The sequence below is a fragment of the Diachasma alloeum genome, unplaced genomic scaffold, assembly GCF_001412515.2.
Source record: "Diachasma alloeum isolate Michigan unplaced genomic scaffold, Dall2.0 Dall_scaffold_00211, whole genome shotgun sequence".
Lineage (NCBI taxonomy): Eukaryota > Metazoa > Arthropoda > Insecta > Hymenoptera > Braconidae > Diachasma > Diachasma alloeum.
The window spans coordinates 2094072-2114390 of record NW_021680376.1 but is presented as its reverse complement, the minus strand read 5'-3'; the positions used below and the strand labels follow the sequence as shown (position 1 = coordinate 2114390).

Genomic DNA, 20319 nt, shown 5'->3' with positions numbered 1-20319 from the left:
TTTTACATTTTCAACGATAAACCACGAATAATTGCATAAATAATCCTAGATTAAAAGAGAAAAACAAATAATTTCGAACAACAATCTTCATCTCCTCCCCTCTATCTTTAATTTAAAAAATTTAATGACTGTAATTTTAACGTTTGTAAGCAATTAATCATTGTTATAAGGCAGAGACACATCGTCAAAATAAATGAGCATAATGTTGTGAAGTGATTAGTTCGTGTAATTCATAAGTCAACAGGTTTTACTTTCCATTTAATGCGACTCCTCTAATTGATTTACATTTTATGTACAAGCGATTTTCCATGGATGAACTTATTTGGGGAGTTTGCGCACGTGTTTGAGCTCGTGGCATAGCCATATCACTGTGCTGAGGAGTAGCATGCTTCCTGACTGGTGAGAAGCTGCCAGGGAGACAGGTACGTGGTGGAGGAGAGTCGAGATTCCTAGGATTACTTGGAGATATCCAGCACCCAGGACTACCAGGGCTGCTGTCGATGCACGTCCTGGCAGTTTTATTTTCCGGGATTTTAATGCCATTATGGTGATCAGTGTCAATGTTGTTATACCCTGGCAAGGAGAAAGAATTGAGGATTTAAGGCCCGCGTGTACTATCTTTCGAATGTTACCTGGATTTTTTTTCTTTCGTCATCCAAAATTGTCAGTTGAGTGGTACATCATATAGAAATCCCCAAAAATTATGATAGAATGATAAAAAAAATAGAAAAAATTCTGGACTTTTTCAAAGAGCGTTTTTAATTGAGATTGAGAATGAGTTGATAAAAGTGGAAATTACAAATATCTGATTCGCTGTGGCAAATTATCTATTAGCTGTCATTTTCCATGGTGGATAACAAAACACTAACTCCTCATGGGAAGTGACAGCTTGGTATCTCAATTTTCAAAACAGTGGTATGTAGTCATCTGCTATTTTTATGTGATAAAAGTGTGATTAAAAATTCTCCAAAATATTACAACTCTTTTCAAAGAGCCTTTTCCGTAATAAATGTCTCTGTGCAGTGTGGGAAAAGATTTACGAAATCAGTCCTCCCCCTGCATGATATTGGGTGACAGGCCGCCATTGTCACCCTAAATCAGATACATTTTTCAATTTCTTGTTATTCAGCTTATTCTGAATATAAATTAAAAATGCTCTTTGAAAAAATTGAGAATTTTTTCGACTTTTTTTTGATTATTCATTCCTAATTTTTGAAAACTTCTGCATGATGCAGAACTTAATTGACAATTTCAGATGACGAAAGATGAAAAAAAAAAACATTGAGACACATTCGAAAGATAGTACACCCGGGCCTTGATAGAAAATTTATAGTTCCATATTTTTAAATATTTCATTCATCATCAATTGGAAATTTAGATTATCAATTATTTTACTATTTTTTAATTTTGATTAGTGTATTTAAGGCCCGCGATTATCTTTCGAACGTGATCTTCATTGTTTTCTTTATTTTGATAATCTGAAATGACCTTCAATCGCTGTTCAATTTTACACAGCCCTGGAGTCTTCAAAAATTCTGATTGAACAATCAAAAAAACGTTGAAAAAAAGCTGAACATTTTCAAAGAGCGTTTTTGAATAATATTGGAAACTAAACCCAATAGCGAGGAAATGGCAAATTAATAATTTGACGTATCTAATGGCTGTCAGATCGTTACCATGATACCATGATAAATTATCCATTCACTACTTCCTCTGTATCGAACTTATATCTTAATCTTTATTAAAAACGCTCTTTGAAAATGTTCAGTTTTTATTCTCCTTTTTTTCATTGGACAATCATAATTTTTAGGGCCTCCTGCGTGATGTAAAATCCAATGGAAATTGTGATATATTTTACATTATCCCCCCGGGCCTTAATTTTAATATTTTATAGTTTCATACTTTTAAATATTTCATTCATCATCAATTGAAAATTTAGATTCTCAATTATTTTACCATTTTTTAATTTCGATATAAATGTTCTTAATTTCGATTTAAAGCCCAGGGTTTTCTTCCGAACGTAAGAATATCAGAAATTCTTTCTGATCAAAACATGTTGAAATTTTTAATTCTACTTACGAGTACTCTATGATCCCATTGAACAGTAGTCGGATTCTCCGTGAAATTCCTCAACATAGGGGACATCTCGAGAAGACCCTTCGGAATAAACCTCCTCCCCATCCTCGGGAACTCGTTATAAATCAGGCCAGCATCGAGTCCAGCCACAAAAGCCCCAGAGATAGCAGTCAAAAATACAAGCGCCTTAGTCCCATGGGCCATTCTCTTGAACTTGACCAGTGCCTTGGTATGTTTATCAGTCAAAATTTTCTTCCCGAACCAATCAAGGGGCATGACTTTGGCAGGCAGCAAATGGTCGAGTCCGCTGTGCAAGAAGCCAGCGTACAGGAGAAATGCCAGACCCAGATGGGCCGCCAATCGGTACTGCGAGACTCTGGGGACGTCCGAGGGGCCCTCAAACCTGTCCTCAAGGCCTGATTTCACCATGTACCAGCCCATGAGGCCCTGGGCACCGATCAGTGACCCCAGGACCAAGATTCTGGCCTTCATTCCGGGTTTTAGGTAGCCTCTGTACCAGAAGTAGGCAGCTGGGAGGGCGAATGCTGCACCTATCAGTCTACCCCACATCCGATGGACGTACTCCATCCACCAGATTTTTTTGAACTCTTCCAGGGTCATGTTCTGGTTCATTCTACGATTCAATGATAAGGGCTGCTGTTATTCTACTGATTTTTCTTTTGGAGTACCCGTTCATCAAGAGGGGTGGATTCCATGGTCGATAACAAAACACTAACTACTCATGGGAAGTGACAGCTGGGTATCTCAATTTTCAAAACAGTGGTATGTAGGCATCTGCCATTTTTATGTGATAAAAGTGTGATTAAAAAATTCTCCAAAATATTACAACTTTTTTCAAAGAGCCTTTTCCGTAATAAATGTCTCTGTGCAGTGTGGGAAAAGATTTACGAAATCAGTCTTCCCCCTGCATGACATTTTTCAATTTCTTGTTATTCAACCTATTCTGAATATAAATTAAAAATGTTTTCTGAAAAAATTAGGAATTTTTTCGACTTTTGTTTGATTATTCATTCATAATTTTTCAAAACTTCTGCATGATGCAGGACTCAATTGACAATTTCAGATGACGAAAGATGAAAAAAAAACATCGAGATAACTTTCGAAAGATAGTACACCCGGGCCTTAATTTAATAATTGAAAAATTGTTGAGTTCTATTACTTGATTAAGAATTTATGAAATTAACGTCAATTATAATTTATGATTATGCCTATCACTGCAACAAAATGATAATTTCGTTAGAGAAATTCGTCAGTTTGAGGTGTTGAGTGCCAAACACACCAGAGAATAGTGAATATTTTCTAAACTAAAAGATCACTTGCAGTTTATATTCTGGATATTGTTTATATCGTTCAAACTCCTCGATCCATTGACCCTCGGACACTGGCATTTTCTCACCCAATAATTTCCACGTTACCATGGACAACCCCGACTCAGTCAGCCTCGTTATCCCACCTGAATCATTGAAAGGTTTTTTTCGAAATTAATAGAATCCATTCATTGGTTGAAGTCGTTTAATACATAAATTGTCATGTACAATAATTAATAATCTTATTGTTCATTCGTCGAATTTATCATCATTTAAGTTCTAATAAATCTCCGAATATCTAGTACTAAATAAAGAAATTAAATTACAAAACATCTTCAGGCTTCAGTGATTACTATCCACAACGAATTTTACATTAATAGTCGAATAGGCCTCGAAGCATCATTAAATACATATTTGTAGGGAAGGTTGGGATAAAACGGACACTTGACTTTTTAAAAAATGTTAATGAGGGGTTGAAATGTTGATGAAATTTAATAATTTTTTTTCAATACAAAGAACAATTATTTCCCTTTGTGACGAGCCTAAACTGAACTCAATTGATAAATTTGTTTGTGAGTTATGAATAATTTTAAAAAAGTCCAAAGTGTCCAAACTATATCGATTTATTGTCCCTTGAAATGAAGATCAACCCATCAAGAAGGAAATTCCCATTACTTTCCCCACGTTTTATCGACGATTTCCCTCACAATCGCTTTCACAGATCCGTAAATACATGAATAAATAGCAATACCTAGTGCTACAGCAATGAAGACCATTCCACTGCATGTAAAAAGCCACGTGCCAACGAGCCTATTTGTTTTTTTGTTAACAGCCGATGCATATCTGAAGGAAACTGCTCCAGACTGGGTCGACAGACCCGGAGTTGTTCTCCATTTGGCTGAGGTCTCCCGGAGAATCCTCAGGAAATCACTCGGTCGTTTTTGAAGGGGACTGTGAAGTGCTCTTTGAGTGGAGAGCGATAGATTTGTAAATGGGGCTCTTGGAATTCCCCTGGTGCATAATCTCGAGACACTCAGCATCCTGAAATTTATTCATCGCAAATTCTTAAATCTAGTCATCATCCACACGTTTCTCACATATTTACCTGACCCCGTAGATGATCGTAGATATTTACAGATCCTCCAGAGCCCTAACCTCAGTACCACTGCCGGAAATTCCACTCCAAAATGATTATCTACCTGCAAGTGATCATTAACATTAATCAACGGCTTGCGGATGTTAATCGTTCATTTATTACCGGTAATCGTCAATTAATTACATGACATGACGACACACCGTCTCGAAATAATCGAAAAATCCCGACTACTACGCAAGGATGGTCTGAATTCCGCACCTCCAGCGATTGAAATTCAAGGTGACATTTCGTTTTTACGAGCGGAAGCCAATGTTTCGGTTTTCGGAGGTTCAGGAACAATTCACGAGTGAAACCGGCACAATTAGGGAGGATCAATGTGGCGTGAATTGTTTCGGGTCTAGTAATGAACGGTAAAACTCGCATGAAAACACAAACATGCATGTGTAAGAGTGGGCGATCTTTGTCGATCAATCGAAAACATCGATTTTTCATGCCCAAACATCGATGTTTTTCGTTCGATGTTTTCAAGGGCCGATTAATCGATTTTCGATTCTTTTTTCCAAACATCGATATTTCTGACCAAGTTAACAAAATTTTTAATTTTTTTTGTCGAATAGATTTTTTATACATGTAAACGGGCATATATGCATGTCAGGAGTGAGCGATTTTTGTCGATTAATCGAAAACATCGATTTTTCATGTTCATACATCGATGTTCGTCGTTCGATGTTTCACAACGGCTGATTAATCGATTTTCGATTCTTCCAAACATCGATATTTTTTTTTCCAAACATCGACTCAGAAAATTTAAGTGATGATATCGTAATTTTTCACAAGAGATTCAGATAAAAATTACGGAACGCTCCGAAAAAATTCCGTGACAGTTCCGCAAAATTTCCTACAACCACATTTCGCTCCGGAATTACGGAAAAGATACGTAATTTTTATTGAATATTTCTTTCCGTGCAAACAAGACTTGTTTCACAATGTTTGTTTTTCTCTCAGTGAACGTAACGTAATGGAAATGTTAATTATCATTTAAGAGTAAATCGTAGCTCAATCCTGATTTTTCAACATGCTAGTCCTACGGTTTCAAATTGGCGGCCGTTTCCCGGGCCATCGCGCCAAGAGCGCAGCTGCCTTCACACACCCTCGGCATTTTCCATTCCCCCTGAAGTCAGTCGTGGCTATGCAACACCGGCCCCAGAAAACGCGTAGCCAACTTCGCGCGTTCTTTCGCAAAAAAGAAAAGCCGTCTCTTGTTATCAGAGGTAATTTCGGTAAATTAATAATTCCCCGTGACTTGATGAGTTCAGCAATAAATCGTCCAAGCAATAAGTCTGATATTTTCGCGCTTCGTACCCTCGAGGGCCCGAGATAATGTCGGAATTATCGATGGACGGTGTAATCCCGGAGACGCAAGAGAAGGACGAGTGTCCAACGACAAATGATCATGATAATACGCAAGATAATTCGACACTGAATGAGAGTCAGGATTTTCATTTAGTCGCTGAGGACGAGACACAGGAGGAACAGATTGCGGTGGACAATGGTGGTGCCAAGGGTGATGTTGATGTTGAGTCGAGTCAGCACGAGGCTGATGGAAATAGTCACGCTGAAGCGCGGGATTGTGATACGGGGGACAAGGCTGTTATCGAACCGGAGGGCTCACCCCGAGGGCTCGACCAGGAACAGCAGGACGACGACGAGGAGATTGTTCAGTGCACACCCACCGAGGAGATACTCTCCCCCAGGAGGAGACAGCTGAACGCTGGGGGACAGAAGAGGAAGGCTGAGGAGGAGGTGGAGCTGGGGGTCAAGTTCCAGAGGACATCCTCCAGGGAGGATGCTCTCGCTTCTGTCAGGAAGAAACTCGATGAGATTGAAGGTTTGTTGGGTCTTTCGTTCTTCAAGAATGGGCCATTGTTGGAGGGGGTGGGGGTGACATTCTTTTGTTTTTGCTGGCGAATGGAAACGTAATCGGTCGATTTTTCAATTCTCTAATTTTGCTTGGAGATGACTGAGAATGTCATGAAACGTCGAGATAAGATGCTTTTAGAGGAAAACGGTGCAGTTGAATTGAATAAACTTTATTTGAGTAGAATAAATCCACTATTAGAATCAAATAAACGATTTATTCGAGTCAAATAAAGTTTATTCAACTCGAATAAATTATTTTTCTGAGTGTTTTATGTGCGTACGAAATTCTGGGATTTTTTAAATAAATTTTCGCACAAAAAGAACTAAAGTGATGAATAAAAAAATACATTTACCCGAATTGTCCAGATTTCTATCAATTTTCGTTGAGCAATTGAACTAAAATTTACAGTTCCCATTGATTCCCCAAAAATTTTTTGATTTTCAACGCCGAAATTCCTTGAAATTTCCCTAGAACTGGAAATGTCACTCAAAAATATTCAACACTAATCTATTTCCTAAATGCCCAATGGATTATTTCACTGACGAAAAAAAATTCCATTAGGGGAGGTTGGGGTAAAATGGACACTTGACTTTTTTTAAAGTGTCAATGACAGCTTGAAATGTTGATAAAATTCAATAATTTTTTTTTCAATGCAAAGAACATTTTTTTCCATTGTGACGAGCCTAAACTGAGCTCAATTGATAAATTTGTTTTTGAGTTATGAGTAATTTAAAAAAAGTCCAAAGTGTCCATGTTACCCCATCCTCCCCTATTCTCATTTATAACGAAAAAAAAATTCCAAAATGCCTCAGCCCCCTTCAATTCATCCCCTCTTCACTTTCCAGAGTCTCAAGACCCCGAGGTGCTTCCAGAGGCCTCCCCCACCGATCCATCATCAGCCACAGGTCCCCTTCCAGAAGAGGTCGCCCAGCCCTGCCCACAGGAGCCCCCGGAGGCCCCAGCAGCCCCTGAAGAGCCCGACAAAACCGCCATGGAGGTCGACCCCACGCCCTCCCACCCAGATCTCGTCCCCCCCGCCCCCTCAACTCCCACCCCCCCAGCCCCCACCCCCTCCGAGAACATGGACACCTCTTCCTCCCCCAAACCTCACGACCAAGACCCCCCACAGCCGGATCCCCCCAAGAAATCCAGAATGAGCATCGAAGTGATCTTCGACAAAGCCCTGGCGCCTCCCCCTCCCCCAAAAGAGCTCGTGGAGATCGACGAGGACGGCGAGAAAATAATCCTAGACGCCTCCCAGGAGGACACAATTCCCGTGGAGACCTCCTACAAGACCTGTGAGAGTAAATCAGCAACAGACAGCTACAAATCAGCAACAAGTGCAAAGGAGAGTGAAAGCAGCGAGGCACAACTGACCAATGGAACCTATGCAAAATCCCAGGATGCAGACGCCACCATGAGCCTCTCCCCATCGACAAACGAGTCCTCAGGGCCCCCAAAGACCCCCACCAAGCCCCCCGAACTCCTCAACCTAGTCAGCGACAGCGAGGGGGACTCATTCATGAACGAAGAGAAACATAAAGCCAAGATCATTCCAGTTGAGAAGGAGCTGAATGTCGTTGTCAAAGTGAAGTGTCTCCTCCAGGTGAACGAGACCACGAAGGAGATATCAGGAAAGGAATTTCTGTCCATCGACTTCGAGCACGTGCCAGAGCTGCATTTATCCAGACGAAGGAACAGTGATGTTTCAGCACTGGCTGATGTGTCTGATAATAAAGATCCAATGTCACCAGGTTCAGTCACCAGTAATCCTCAGCCATACGCCCTGGGGCCATCCAGATTGTCACTGATGTCGTCAGCAAGCACCTCGAGCTCTTCGTCGAGTGGATCGGGAAAAGTAGGGAAAGATCCTCCCCATTTTTCCCTTCCTCGAGGCATTCCCAAGCATGCAAAGAGACCCTTGGAGAATGTCGATGAGGCTTCGGAGAAATTGAAGAAAGAGTGGAAGAATGTGAACCTCTTGACCTCTGGCATTCTCAGCTTTGTGAATGCTGAGGTTCTCGCCTGTGATCTTCATAATGGAACTAGTGAGGACACACTGGGGAGACTGACAGCCTCAACACCTGAGACTGCTGTCGTGGCCACTCCTAAGAGCAGCAAGAAGGGGAGACTGCCAAAGCGCTCACGTCAGAACTCCAGGTCTTCCAGGACCAATGGCTTGGGGAAGGTTTCACCAAGTGTTCTGTCTACTATTGAATCCAAAAGTGACACTGAGGGGAATGACTCCATTCTCTCGGAAGTGTCAACTCCAGCCAGACAGAGTGGGAGGTCCCTCTCTATTCTGAGGAATCAGACTCCTGTTTACGATCCCAGTGATGCTCTTGTGGGAAAGGAGTGCTTTGCCAAGTGGTCTGATAATAATTATTATCCTGGCAAGGTCATCAGCAAGTCCAAGGGGAAGTTCAAGGTCAATTTTCTGGATGGGAAGAACAAGATGCTGATTGAGGAGTTTGTCATTCCCATGTTGAGGACTCTCGGGGAGGGACTGTCGGTTTATGCTATGACTCCGGAGGAGTATGGATCCTGCGGGATTATTGTTGCTGTGGAGAAGCCCAAGGACGAGGTTTTGTATACCGTCGAGACTGATGAGGGGGAGAAGATCAAGGTGCCTATTAAGGACATCTTTCTCACCGCTGATCAGGCACAGTTTCTCAGGGAGATGGTGGATAATGATGTGAAGAGTCCACCCAGTACTCCATCCATGGGAAAGGTAGGGGCTCAAGGATTTTGTTGAGTGACTTGGGGTGACACAGACTGGGGGTGTACTATCTTTCGAACGTTATCTCGATGTTTTGTTCCATCTTTCGTCAGCTGAAATTGTCAACTAAGTCCTGCATCATGCAGAAGTTTTTAAAGTTATGAATGAATAATCAAAAAAAGTAGAAAAAATTCTTAATTTTTTCAAAGAGCGTTTTTAATTTATGTTCGGAATAAGTTGAATAACAAGAAATTGACAAATGTATCTGATTTACGGTGACAAATGGCGGCCTGTCACCCCAATATCATGCAGAGGAAAAACTGATTTCGTAAATCTTTCCCCAGCGAATCAGATATTTGTAATTTCCACTTTTTTCAACTCATTCTGAATCTCAATTAAAAACGCTCTTTGAAAAAGTTCAGAATTTTTTCTATTTTTTTTATCATTCTATCATAATTTTTGGGAATTTCTACGTGATGTACCACTCAATTGACAATTTTGGATTACGAAAGATGAAAAAAATCCAGATGACATTCAAAAGAGAGTACATCCGGGCCTTAATATTTATAACAGATAACGTTTTACACGTGTGAAAAAAAATCATAGAAAAACCTAGTGCTTTTTTTTCTGAATTTCTATTGAAGTCTATAAGAATTCTGTTGAAGTTCTGTTGAAATTCTATTAGAAAATTCTGTCTGATTTTGCGCAATTTTCGTCTTGCGGTTTTATGAACAGATGTAGTGGAAAAAGTTGGAAGAAAAGTCCAAAAAACAAGACTTAAAAAATTTGCTAGAAAATTCTAATGACTTCTATTGAACTTTCTACTAGTTATTGGGCGATTCTGTGGCAAAAATCTGCAGTTTATCTGCGCATTTTGTCCAATAGAAATTTCCAGTGGAAAATATTCTGTAGGAAAATCAATAGAATTCAATTTTTCCTCGACTCAAATTTTCCAAGTTTTTTGTCTGATTTTTTAAAATCAAAATAGAAGAAAAGTAAAGTAGAAAAAACTTGAGAAATTCATGTCGAGGAATTGCTATAGTGAATGTTTCGACAGAAAAAGTATAAAAAGATGGAATTCTATTAACTTGTACTACAAAGCACTTTCTATATTGTTCTATTGAGATATTTTCAACAGAAAGTCCTCAGCTTAGATTTTCCACGTTTTTGGTTTGACTCTTTTAATGAAAAGAGAACAAAAAAAAGTGTGAAACAACGGAAATTCATGTTAAGGAATTCCTACAGAAAGTGTCTCAATAGAAAGATGAAATTCTTCTAATTCTTTCAACGAAATAATTTCGATTGGACATTTTCTATGAAAAACCCACGCATTAAAGCTGTAGTATTCCTCTACAGAATTGACCAAAAACTAATAGAATTTTCAATAAAAGCTTCAACAGAAATCCAATCGAATTTTCTACAAAATATTCCGTGCGAGTAATTCATCATTAATTTTTAAATAACAATTCCCTTCGAGCTATCTACAACATTATTTTCACATTTGTTTCAAGGTCACGATGGATAATATCGTCGAGGGCTCGAGAAGGGTCAAGTCAGTGCTGGGGACCCCCAAGTCTGGGAGATCAAAGAGGACCTACAAGAGTTCAGAAGTCGAGGCTTCTGGGTCTGGGCTTTCCAAGAGGAAGGAAGAGTCTGAGTCGAATTACTCTGCTGGAGATACTGATGTCGAGGGGGTCCAGGTGGAGATGCTGGAGACCCTCAACGATCTGGGGGGCAAGGGGCCTGCCAGCAGGGTCAAGGGCAAGGGCAAAAACCGAAAGAAGGAGGATCAGGAGGTCGTTGCCACCTTGGGACCCATTCCTGAGGGCTCCAGTCTCTTCAAGGGGCTCTCGTTTATCCTCACTTGTGCTCCCCTCGAGTCTCTGGACAGATACAAGGTCGATAAGAGGGAGTCTGCTAATTCGGAGACTGAGACCGAGAATGAGGCCGAGTGGAGCAGAATCGCCTTCGTCAGGGAGAGACTCACTGCTCAGATCACTGGGGGCGGGGGCAAGGTTTACGAGGAGTTCAAGGATATTCCTGTGGAGGAGCATAAGAACACCAAGTTGATTACCAATGTTCCTAATATTACTGCGAAGAGCCTGCTTTGTTTGTCCGTGGGGATCCATCCGGTTAATCATCGATGGGTCATCAGGTGCTGTCAGGAGGTGAGTTGATCGTGGAATTTTACATTGATTGCAAACAATTTATTTGAAATAAATTTAGGGAGAGTGGGGCGAAATGAAACAGTCGAAAACGACTCTTTGACGCAATTCAAGCAAATATTTTTTTTATTAAATTAAAATATAATTTAAAGGGGATGGAGTGTCTACGATTTTTTTCAAAATCTTTTCGCCTAATTTAATTGATAAAACTAATGATTAAAAATCTTGAAATTTCCAGAGAATTTTAACGTGAAAATGAAAATTCCAAGTCCCATTTTTATGAAAAATTGAAAGAAATTTGTCATGCAATTCCTCGCTTTTTAGTGCAATAAACTTTATTAAAAGTTCAATCCCACATAAATATGCGCAATTAATTAATTGTTTTTCGACAGAACAAACTGGTCAATGCATCAGAGGAAACCCTGCCGGCTGGATGGAGTTTCGACAAGGAAGCATACGTGGATATGTACCAGAGGCCCAATGCCAAGCCACTGGGTCATGCAGTGATTGTAATGCCAAAGATTCCATCCAACGAACGGTCCATTGAATTCTGGCAGAGGGTCATTGTCAATGCTGGTGGAGCTTTTCGAGTCATTGAGAACCAATGTAAGCTCTTCAGTTCTATCACTCCAATCCCAAAATTCCAAAACCAATTAAACCCCATATTTTTTAAAATAAACAAAACCCATTCTCAATGCATAAAATCATGAACTATGTAAATAATTAATTATTGACAAATTTCCGTGACGTTTTGGTCTCAATTAATCAATTAGTTCAATGATTTTGGAGAATAACATTTTTTTCAATGAAAACAATTATTTCTTAATACGTAAAATGATAAATTTTCTCAATTTTTTTTTTTTTATTATTCAGCACAAAACCGGTCGGTTTATACAACTTAAATTCTCTCAATAATGGATGATTTTACAGGAAAATGTCATGAAACCTGATTTTAAATTGACAAAATTCACCAGAGCAAAGTTTCCCCTTCCATTTCCTTTCCAATTAATGTAATAATTAAGGAGAAAATTCAATTGAAGTTGAGTTTCCTTCATGAGCTGTCTCCAATCATCTTTTTCATTTCTAAATTACAGCCGAGACATTCATGGAAGGTACAGTAGTCCTGGCAAACGATAAATGCCCAACTTGGATGAAGGAGAAGGCAGCAGGCTGGAAGATTCCCCTGGTAACAACGACCTGGCTCATCCAATCCCTGATCGAAGGAAAAATGATGCCATACGATGCTCACCCCCTGTACCAGCACAACCCCCCCAAAAAATAGAGGGGCTGAATTCCACATTGACATTGCAAGAGCAAATGTTATAATAATCTAGATTCATTTATTGTATCACTGATACAATTGCATTGGGTTTTCTTTTTGTTTCTTTATTGTTTGTCTTCTTCTCCATGTTCGACGTGTCCTCTCGTCGTCTACAGGCTTATGTTGCATTTACCGTTGAAATTCAATTTTTTGTTCCCCAAAGGCTGTTTTCACTTACTAAAATTCATGACGAGTTGTTTTACAATTGTGACTTTTTTTTCTTGTGAATGTTGGCAAACTGCTCGGTGGCAAAAAAACAGTGTGGCGGATATGGTGGATAATCTTCAATCAACAGTGAATAAAATGCAAGACTATTTCAAGGATTCCATTGAACCAAATTGAAACATTTAAACTGAAAGACTCTTTATGAGAGCTTGATACAAATGTTATCAATCATAAACGTATATGTAATAATTGTATCAACTTTTGTTTACCTAAGCCGTAGCGACTGTACAATTTTTCTGGTGATAAGAAGAAAAAGCGATAAAAATATATTGACATATTTTGGCAATTTTTTGATTTTCTTTATTTTCACTGAATTAATTAAGGCGACGGTAATAATGACAAATGGATCTTTATTCTCGTCAATTATGAAACGACCTCTCCCTGAAAAATACAACAAAACAATCTTCCTCACAGTTATAGTCATATTCATCAATCATAATTACCGTTAAATTGTGAAGTCAATTTTTATCATAAATCTTGAAATTTTAAATATTACATTAAACATCAATTTGTACATTTAAATTTTGAAATAATCTATCAACTAATAATTTAGGTAGGAAGATTGGTGAATTATTTGAATAATCGAAAATCAGGTACCTAAATTTAGAATTAGCTTGTTAATTTTTATAATATTTTTAATTTGGGCAATTTTTTTATTTTTTTTATTTTCCCTGAATTAATTAAGGCGACGGTAATAATGACAAATGGATCTTTATTCTCGTCAATTATGAAACGACCTCTCCCTGAAAAATACAACAAAACAATCTTCCTCACAGTTATAGTCATATTCATCAATCATAATTACCGTTAAATTCTGAAGTCAATTTTTATCAAAAATCTTGAAATTTTAAATATTACATTAAACATCAATTTGTACATTTAAATTTTGAAATAATCTATCAACTAATAATTTAGGTAGGAAGATTGGTGAATTATTTGAATAATCGAAAATCAGGTACCTAAATTTAGAATTAGCTTGTTAATTTTTATAATATTTTTAATTTGGGCAATTTTTTGATTTTCTTTATTTTCTCTGAATTAATTAAGGCGACAGTAATAATGACAAGTGGATCTTTATTCTCGTCAATTATGAAACGACCTCTCCCTGAAAAATACAACGAAACAATCTTCCTCACAGTTATAGTCATATTCATCAATCATAATTACCGTTAAATTGTGAAGTCAATTTTTATCATAAATCTTGAAATTTTAAATATTACATTAAACATCAATTTGTACATTTAAATTTTGAAATAATCTATCAACTAATAATTTAGGTAGGAAGATTGACGATTATTTGAATAATCGAAAATCAGGTGCCTAAATTTAGAATTAGCTCGTTAAATTTTATATTTTAAATTTATTAAATATAGTTGAACTTTGAACAATATAAGGAGATAATCCTTCTTAACACTGTCGAAATCTAATATTATTGGCCATCACTGCTTCCTCAATGGATCCCAGAAGACCTATCACTTCTGAATTTATCCATCGATGTAGTCAGACGTTTGAGGACTCCAGTCCCTTTAGACTCGCGTACAATGACTTCTTTTTGCTCCCACAAAAGTTCACTGACGCTGTTCCATTTTATTCATCACTCATAATTCCTCCTTTATCCTCTGACAAAGTTTTCTTACCAATAGTATAGCTGTTTCTTGGAACATCACCGTACTGTGCCAACTGACATTTTTGATTCACTACCTTTGATGTAAAATAAACAAGCCCTGAAGACCCACAGAATGGGCCGAAACGTTGGCTCATTTGAGTTGAAAAATTACTTTCCGTTGATTCACCTCCTCCCGTGACCGCAAGGTCAATTAACATTTGCTCAATGAAGACGATGACATTAAAGACAAACGTATCTTTATTATCCTAAATTACAAAACATCCCCTCGCCCTACAAAATACAAGAAAACAATCTTCCTCAAGGATTATACCAATCCAAAAACAACAACGAAAACGACATGACGAGCAGAAAGAATAGAATCCAGACTCTGAGTCCGGCATTCCTCTGGATGGCCTGTCGAATCTGTTCGTTAGCATCCTTGACATTCTCAGTGGATCCCACAACGGTTGTCACGAGTTTATCGAGGTCCCTGTCCTGCTGGAGCACCTTCTCAGTGAAGATCTCCTGGAGTTCAGCAATGTGTACGACCTTGCTCTCGATGAGTCTGACCTCCTCAGTGATGGTGTTGAGCTCGTTGTACAGCTGTTCATTCTCAGACTCGAACATCTGGATGTCCTCGGCGGAGGGCTCCTCCTCGTAGGCCATCGGAGACACGTCTCCATTCATCTCCTGGACCTTCAGGGGACTCGACCCTGCGGAGGGTGAGGTGTCCCTCTTCTCAGCCTCCACTTCCTTCCTCTGGGGCTGCAGCAGGCCCTCGGAGGTCGTCTCCAGCTCCAGCTTCGACAGCTTCTTCAACTCCATCATCTTCTTGTAGCGGATCGCCCTCTGCTCCGAGTAGATCTTGCAGACCTTCTCCAGGTAGTGCTTTATCAGGTCCAGCATCGTCAGCCGGTGCTCGCGGTTCTGGTGGCTCATCTCCATCTGCGCCGTCTCTCGCTCCAGGTCTTTTATCAGGCCAGAGCACGTCGTCATTATCCCCTGCGCCCCGCTGTCTATCTCGTCTCGCTCTGCGTCCGTCATACCGTTACTCAGGGCCAAGTGCCTCGATAGGTTCAGGTAAGCTGCTCTGTTCTCCAGCAAAAACTCCTGCAGCTGCGAGATTTGCGCTACGAGGGACTTCGTCTTCGCTCGGAACAACGACTCTTGCTTTTGTCTTCGGGACGACGGCCTGGGAATCTCCTCCGAGAAAGCCTCCTTCCGGAGGCTCACTGTCTTCACACATGCTCGGAACAATGTACTCACATCCATTATTCATCAATTATTCGTCGATTTTTTTTCAGGACTTTTGGGGTTTTGGGATCACCGAATTAATTCAGATTTTTTTCAACGCGAAAACTTCAACTTCTCGTCAGTAATATTCATTATTTTGTTATTAAATACTGTTAATTGTTGCCTTTTTGGGAGTTGGTAGTCTTCAATTAGCAATTATTCATTCTTTTTATTTTCGATAATTTATTTCAATATTTGGTTTGAATTGTTTCCTCCAGTGTTTACGGAGCACTCAGTTGTCACTGGGGGTTATGTGTCCCACGGTTTTTCATTGCTTATGGGGGTTTGGGAGAATTCCGCGGTTGTTGGTGGAGAAATACTGTTGGAGAGTATTCTTTACGTGTTTTTGGTAATAAAGTTCGGTTGAGATTTTTCAGCGAGAGGTTTACTGAATCAACAGATGTTTTTTTGGGAATGACTGGGAATGTGACAGTTTATTGGGTGGTGGATTGGGGCGCTGGTGTCGCTACGGTTTTTTTGAATTTTTCGCTTTTATTTTTTATATTTAGGGGCGGGCGGGGTAAAACGGACACTTTAGACTTTTTTGAATTATTCATAACTCAGAAACAAATTTGTCAATTGAACTCAGTTTAGGCTCGCCACAAAGGGAAAGAATTGTTCTTTGTAATGAGGAAAAAAAATATTAAATTTTATGAACATTTCAACCCCTCATTAACATTTAAAAAAAAGTCAAAAGTGTCCGTTTTACCCCAACATTCCCTATTTATAACTCAGAAACAAATTTATCAATTGAGTTCAGTCTTGGCTCGCCACAAAGGGAAAGAATTGTTCTTTGTAATGAGGAAAAAAAATATTAAATTTTATGAACATTTCAACCTCTCATTAACATTTAAAAAAAGTCAAAAGTGTCCCCAACATCCCCTATTCATAACTCAGAAACAAATTTATCAATTGAGTTTAGTTTAGGCTCGTCACAAAGGGAAAGAATTGTTCTTTCTAATAAGAAAAAAAAAATTATTAAATTTTATGAACATTTCAACCTCTCATTAACATTTTAAAAAAAGTCAAAAGTGTCCGTTTTACCCCAACATCCCCTATTCATAACTCAGAAACAAATTTGTTAATAGAGTTCAGTTTAGGCTCGCCACAAAGGGAAAGAATTGTTCTTTGTAATGAGAAAAAAAATTATTAAATTTTATGAACATTTCAACCCCTCATTAACATTTTTAAAAAAGTCAAAAGTGTCCGTTTTACCCCAAGTGATCGTTGGAAAATCGATTTTTGGAAAAATATCAACTATTTCGAGTTTGTATGAAAAATTGAATCTTCATTGGTGTCAATGAATAAAGATTAGTGAAGTCAATATTCATGAATAAATTCACGAAATTGAAAACTTGAATAAAAGACAAAATTCTTCAATTCAATCGGCCCAAAACTAAATTTTCAATAGAAATCCAATATAATTTTGTTATCGAAATTCCCGAGTGTAATCCGGAGAAAATAATGTACAACTCAAATTTCATATTCCCAATACAATAAAAAAATTGTTTATTAAGATCGATAAACAATGGTCAAACGACAAAAGTCACATATTTGTACTCGTTAGGTATAAGAAATGACGCTACATTTGAATAGGTAAATGTAACATACAATGATCAGCCGTTTCATAAAATACAGTGGAATCATCACAACCTAATCCAACATTTCCTAATCTAGCATTCTAATATTCTGCAGCCCGTAACCGGTATACGGAAAATCTCGGATAGTTTTAGTTTCTTCAGGTAGTAATAAAAATAGTATTAGTGGATTGAACAAGCACATCAACCGAAAACTGCACGCACGAAAAAATTTAATAGAAAAATCTAGCGAATTCGCTGGAATTCTACTGGATTTCTATTGAACTTTCCATCAGTTTTTGGCCGATTCCGTTAAAACGTTTAATAGAAACTACTCTACAGAATTAAATTTTTCTTTACAACTTATTCTACAGATATTTTCCGTAGAATTTCTTCGGCTCAAAATTTCCAATTTTTTTCATTCTATTTTTGCTTTTCTTTTCATCAAGAAAATCAAACAAAAAAACTTGGAAAAATTCAGCCGAGGAAATTTTACAGAAAATATCTCAATAGAATACGTTGTACAGAAAAATCTAATTCCGTTGAACATTTGGATAGAATCGGCCAAAAACTACTAGAAATCCAATAGAATTAGTCTAAGGAATTCACTAGGTTTTTCCATGTAATTTTTTCATACGTGAACACTAAATGTCTGCGTTATTATCACATTGTTCGATGTATTATCAACATCATCGTCTTTGCATTTCCTCTTATCTTTAATTTTGTATCATTCTCAATTTCCGTTTAATTGACCGGCTGCCGCTTTCCTTGATAATCTGTAGTTTGTCGTCGACGGAGTGAAATTACAAAATTCATCTGCATAAGTATGGCGAGGGCTCACGAAAATTGCACTGTTTGCATTCTCTCTGAAATTAAAAAATGCACAGAATTCATAGAAACAGCAAATTTAATTTTTCCCGATTTCCAGATTATTTTCAATCATCAAATTTCAGAATTAATTATTTATTTATTCATATTTACGAAGAAATAAATAATTAAGTAATTAAATAAATGATTGAATTCATTCATTCACAATTTTTTTCTTTTATTTGCGAATTATATGTGAGAGAAATTCGATAACAATTAATTATTAGCGTTATCTGAATTTTATTTTGCCGAAATAATTCTAAATGAATAATTTAAATAATTTAAATTTCTGGAATTCTCATCTTCCTGGCATTGAAATGAACCCATGATTTTAATTAATTAGTTTAATTACTTTCCGATAAAAATGTTTTTGAAATAAATAGAAAAATTTCGAAAGATTTTTTTTCATTTGTAATGAAAAATATAATGTAGTATTAATATAATATGTTCTATTTCATTTTATAGTGAAAATAAAGTTATCACTTACGACTGGATAATCTTCTGTGAGTGCATCCTCACTCAGTCGGAAGTAAACGGACCTGTTCTCCATGAAACTCCGAACGCTTCTCTTGTACACGTCGGGATGTGTCACATTCCAGCCTGAATTCTTGATGTTAGTCATGAGGTCAAGGATGTCCCTCTTCTCGTTCTCATCTTCCGACGACGAGATCCATTGACCTCGCGGCTTTCTGTCCAGAGTCTTCTTCTTTTGCTTCCGTCTGCCAGTCCCGATTGCTGACATCTTCGGTGATGTGAATTTAGGTAACTTTGGAGGAAAGAAGAAAAATGGTAAGGATAATGTTCGTGAAATTAGTAACGGAATAAAAAAATTACTAGTAATTTTCACGAAATATCTTCTTGTAAAAAGGGGAATCAGAGAATAAATTTAGTTTTCATTTTTTTCTTTTGTATTTTTAGGGCACTATTTTTTTAGGCACTATTTTTTCGAGGTTTCATAGTTTTTACTCCAATTTGGGCAAGAAACAAACGGAATTCTTCAATTGAATTCTGATAGAATTCTTATATTTATAATAGAAATATTCTATTGGATCTCCATAAGAATTGTATTGAATTCCTACTGAATTTCTATAAGAATTCTATTGTCTTTTTGCGCTAATTCTATTGAAGTTTATGCAACTTGATTGTGATAATTTTTACAGATATTTCCTAGGAAAAAGTCAATGAATTTTAATTTTTCTATAGAAATTCTTGGGCATAAATTTTTCAACTTTCTCAAGATTTCATAATTCTTAATGGAATTTGCCCGAAAAACAAATAGAACTTTTCACTTGAATTCTTATAGAATTCCAATGGAATTCTTATAGAGTTATCATAGAAATATTCTACTGGAACCTCATAAGCCATTAACAGAATTCCTCCTGAAATTCTATTGTCTTTTCGCGTTAATTCTATTGAATTTTATGCAACTTGATTGTGATAATTTTTACAGATATTTCGTAGACATAAATTTGTTAACTTTCTCAAGATTTCATAATTTTTTATGGAATTTGCCCGAAAAACAAATACAACTTTTCACTTGAATTCTTATAGAATTCCAATGGAATTCTTATAGAATTATCATAGAAATATTCTATTGGAACCGCATAAGCCGTCCATAGAATTCTTAGAGAATTTTAGGAAGAATTCGATTGTTTTTCTGCGCCGATTCTGTTGACGTTATGCAACTAGATTGTGATAATTTTTTACAGACATTTCCTACAAAACGGTCAATGAATTTTAATTTTTCTATAGAAATTCTTAGACATAAATTTGTTAACTTTCTCAAGATTTCATAATTTTTTATGGAATTTGCCCGAAAAACAAATACAACTTTTCACTTGAATTCTTATAGAATTCCAATGGAATTCTCATAGAATTATCATAGAAATATTCTATTGAAACCTCATAAGCCGTCAATAGAATTCCTTCTAAAATTCTCTAAGAATTCTATTTAGTCCACACGCAATACCCCCTTCCCGTGTGCACTTCTAGTGCGGTAAGGTTTTGAGGTGTTTTCTTATGTTTTCGGGTATGAGAAATCCGAATCCGGTGGTATTTTTTATGTAAGTGCGTGCAATTAATAGTTATAAACAAATTAAGTGGTTTTTTTGATGATTTTTTTTTT

The 20319-nt window shown here is 37.4% G+C and overlaps 4 protein-coding genes across 6 annotated transcripts in view; 1 reads left to right on the top strand and 3 right to left on the bottom strand.

Moving 5' to 3' along the window:
• Positions 1-203: 203 nt before the first annotated feature.
• LOC107036868 (cytochrome c oxidase assembly protein COX15 homolog) lies at positions 204-4942 on the bottom strand. 3 transcript variants are annotated; one of them, XM_015255093.1, is made up of 6 exons: positions 4663-4942; positions 4510-4603; positions 4156-4445; positions 3418-3550; positions 2080-2710; positions 204-573 (listed from the first exon to the last, which is right to left on the bottom strand). In XM_015255093.1, exons 3-6 carry the CDS (start codon positions 4442-4444, stop codon positions 319-321), a joined length of 1308 nt encoding a protein of 435 aa, XP_015110579.1. In that variant the 5' UTR covers position 4445; positions 4510-4603; positions 4663-4942; the 3' UTR covers positions 204-318. The 3 variants fall into 3 exon arrangements, with proteins under 3 accessions (XP_015110579.1, XP_015110580.1, XP_015110581.1); XM_015255094.1 differs by having other exon boundaries at positions 4684-4942; XM_015255095.1 differs by having other exon boundaries at positions 4701-4942.
• Positions 4943-5658: 716 nt separating this feature from the next.
• Positions 5659-13137, top strand: LOC107036870 (TP53-binding protein 1). The gene is made up of 5 exons (XM_015255097.1): positions 5659-6388; positions 7267-9152; positions 10652-11308; positions 11698-11911; positions 12400-13137. The coding sequence occupies exons 1-5, from the start codon at positions 5881-5883 to the stop codon at positions 12585-12587; spliced, it is 3453 nt and encodes a 1150-aa protein (XP_015110583.1). The 5' UTR covers positions 5659-5880; the 3' UTR covers positions 12588-13137.
• A 1560-nt stretch (positions 13138-14697) lies between these two features.
• Positions 14698-16192, bottom strand: LOC107036742 (syntaxin-18). Its single transcript, XM_015254885.1, has one exon. The coding sequence runs from the start codon at positions 15727-15729 to the stop codon at positions 14776-14778; it is 954 nt and encodes a 317-aa protein (XP_015110371.1). The 5' UTR covers positions 15730-16192; the 3' UTR covers positions 14698-14775.
• A 1702-nt stretch (positions 16193-17894) lies between these two features.
• Positions 17895-20319, bottom strand: part of LOC107036848 — a 4510-nt gene continuing 2085 nt past the window's right edge. The window contains exons 3-4 of the mRNA XM_015255061.2: positions 18682-18960; positions 17895-18193 (exon numbers count right to left, since the gene is read on the bottom strand). Coding sequence (XP_015110547.1) covers positions 18140-18193; positions 18682-18960 — 333 coding nt within the window. The 3' untranslated portion in view covers positions 17895-18139. The remainder of the gene's footprint in view (positions 18194-18681; positions 18961-20319) is intronic.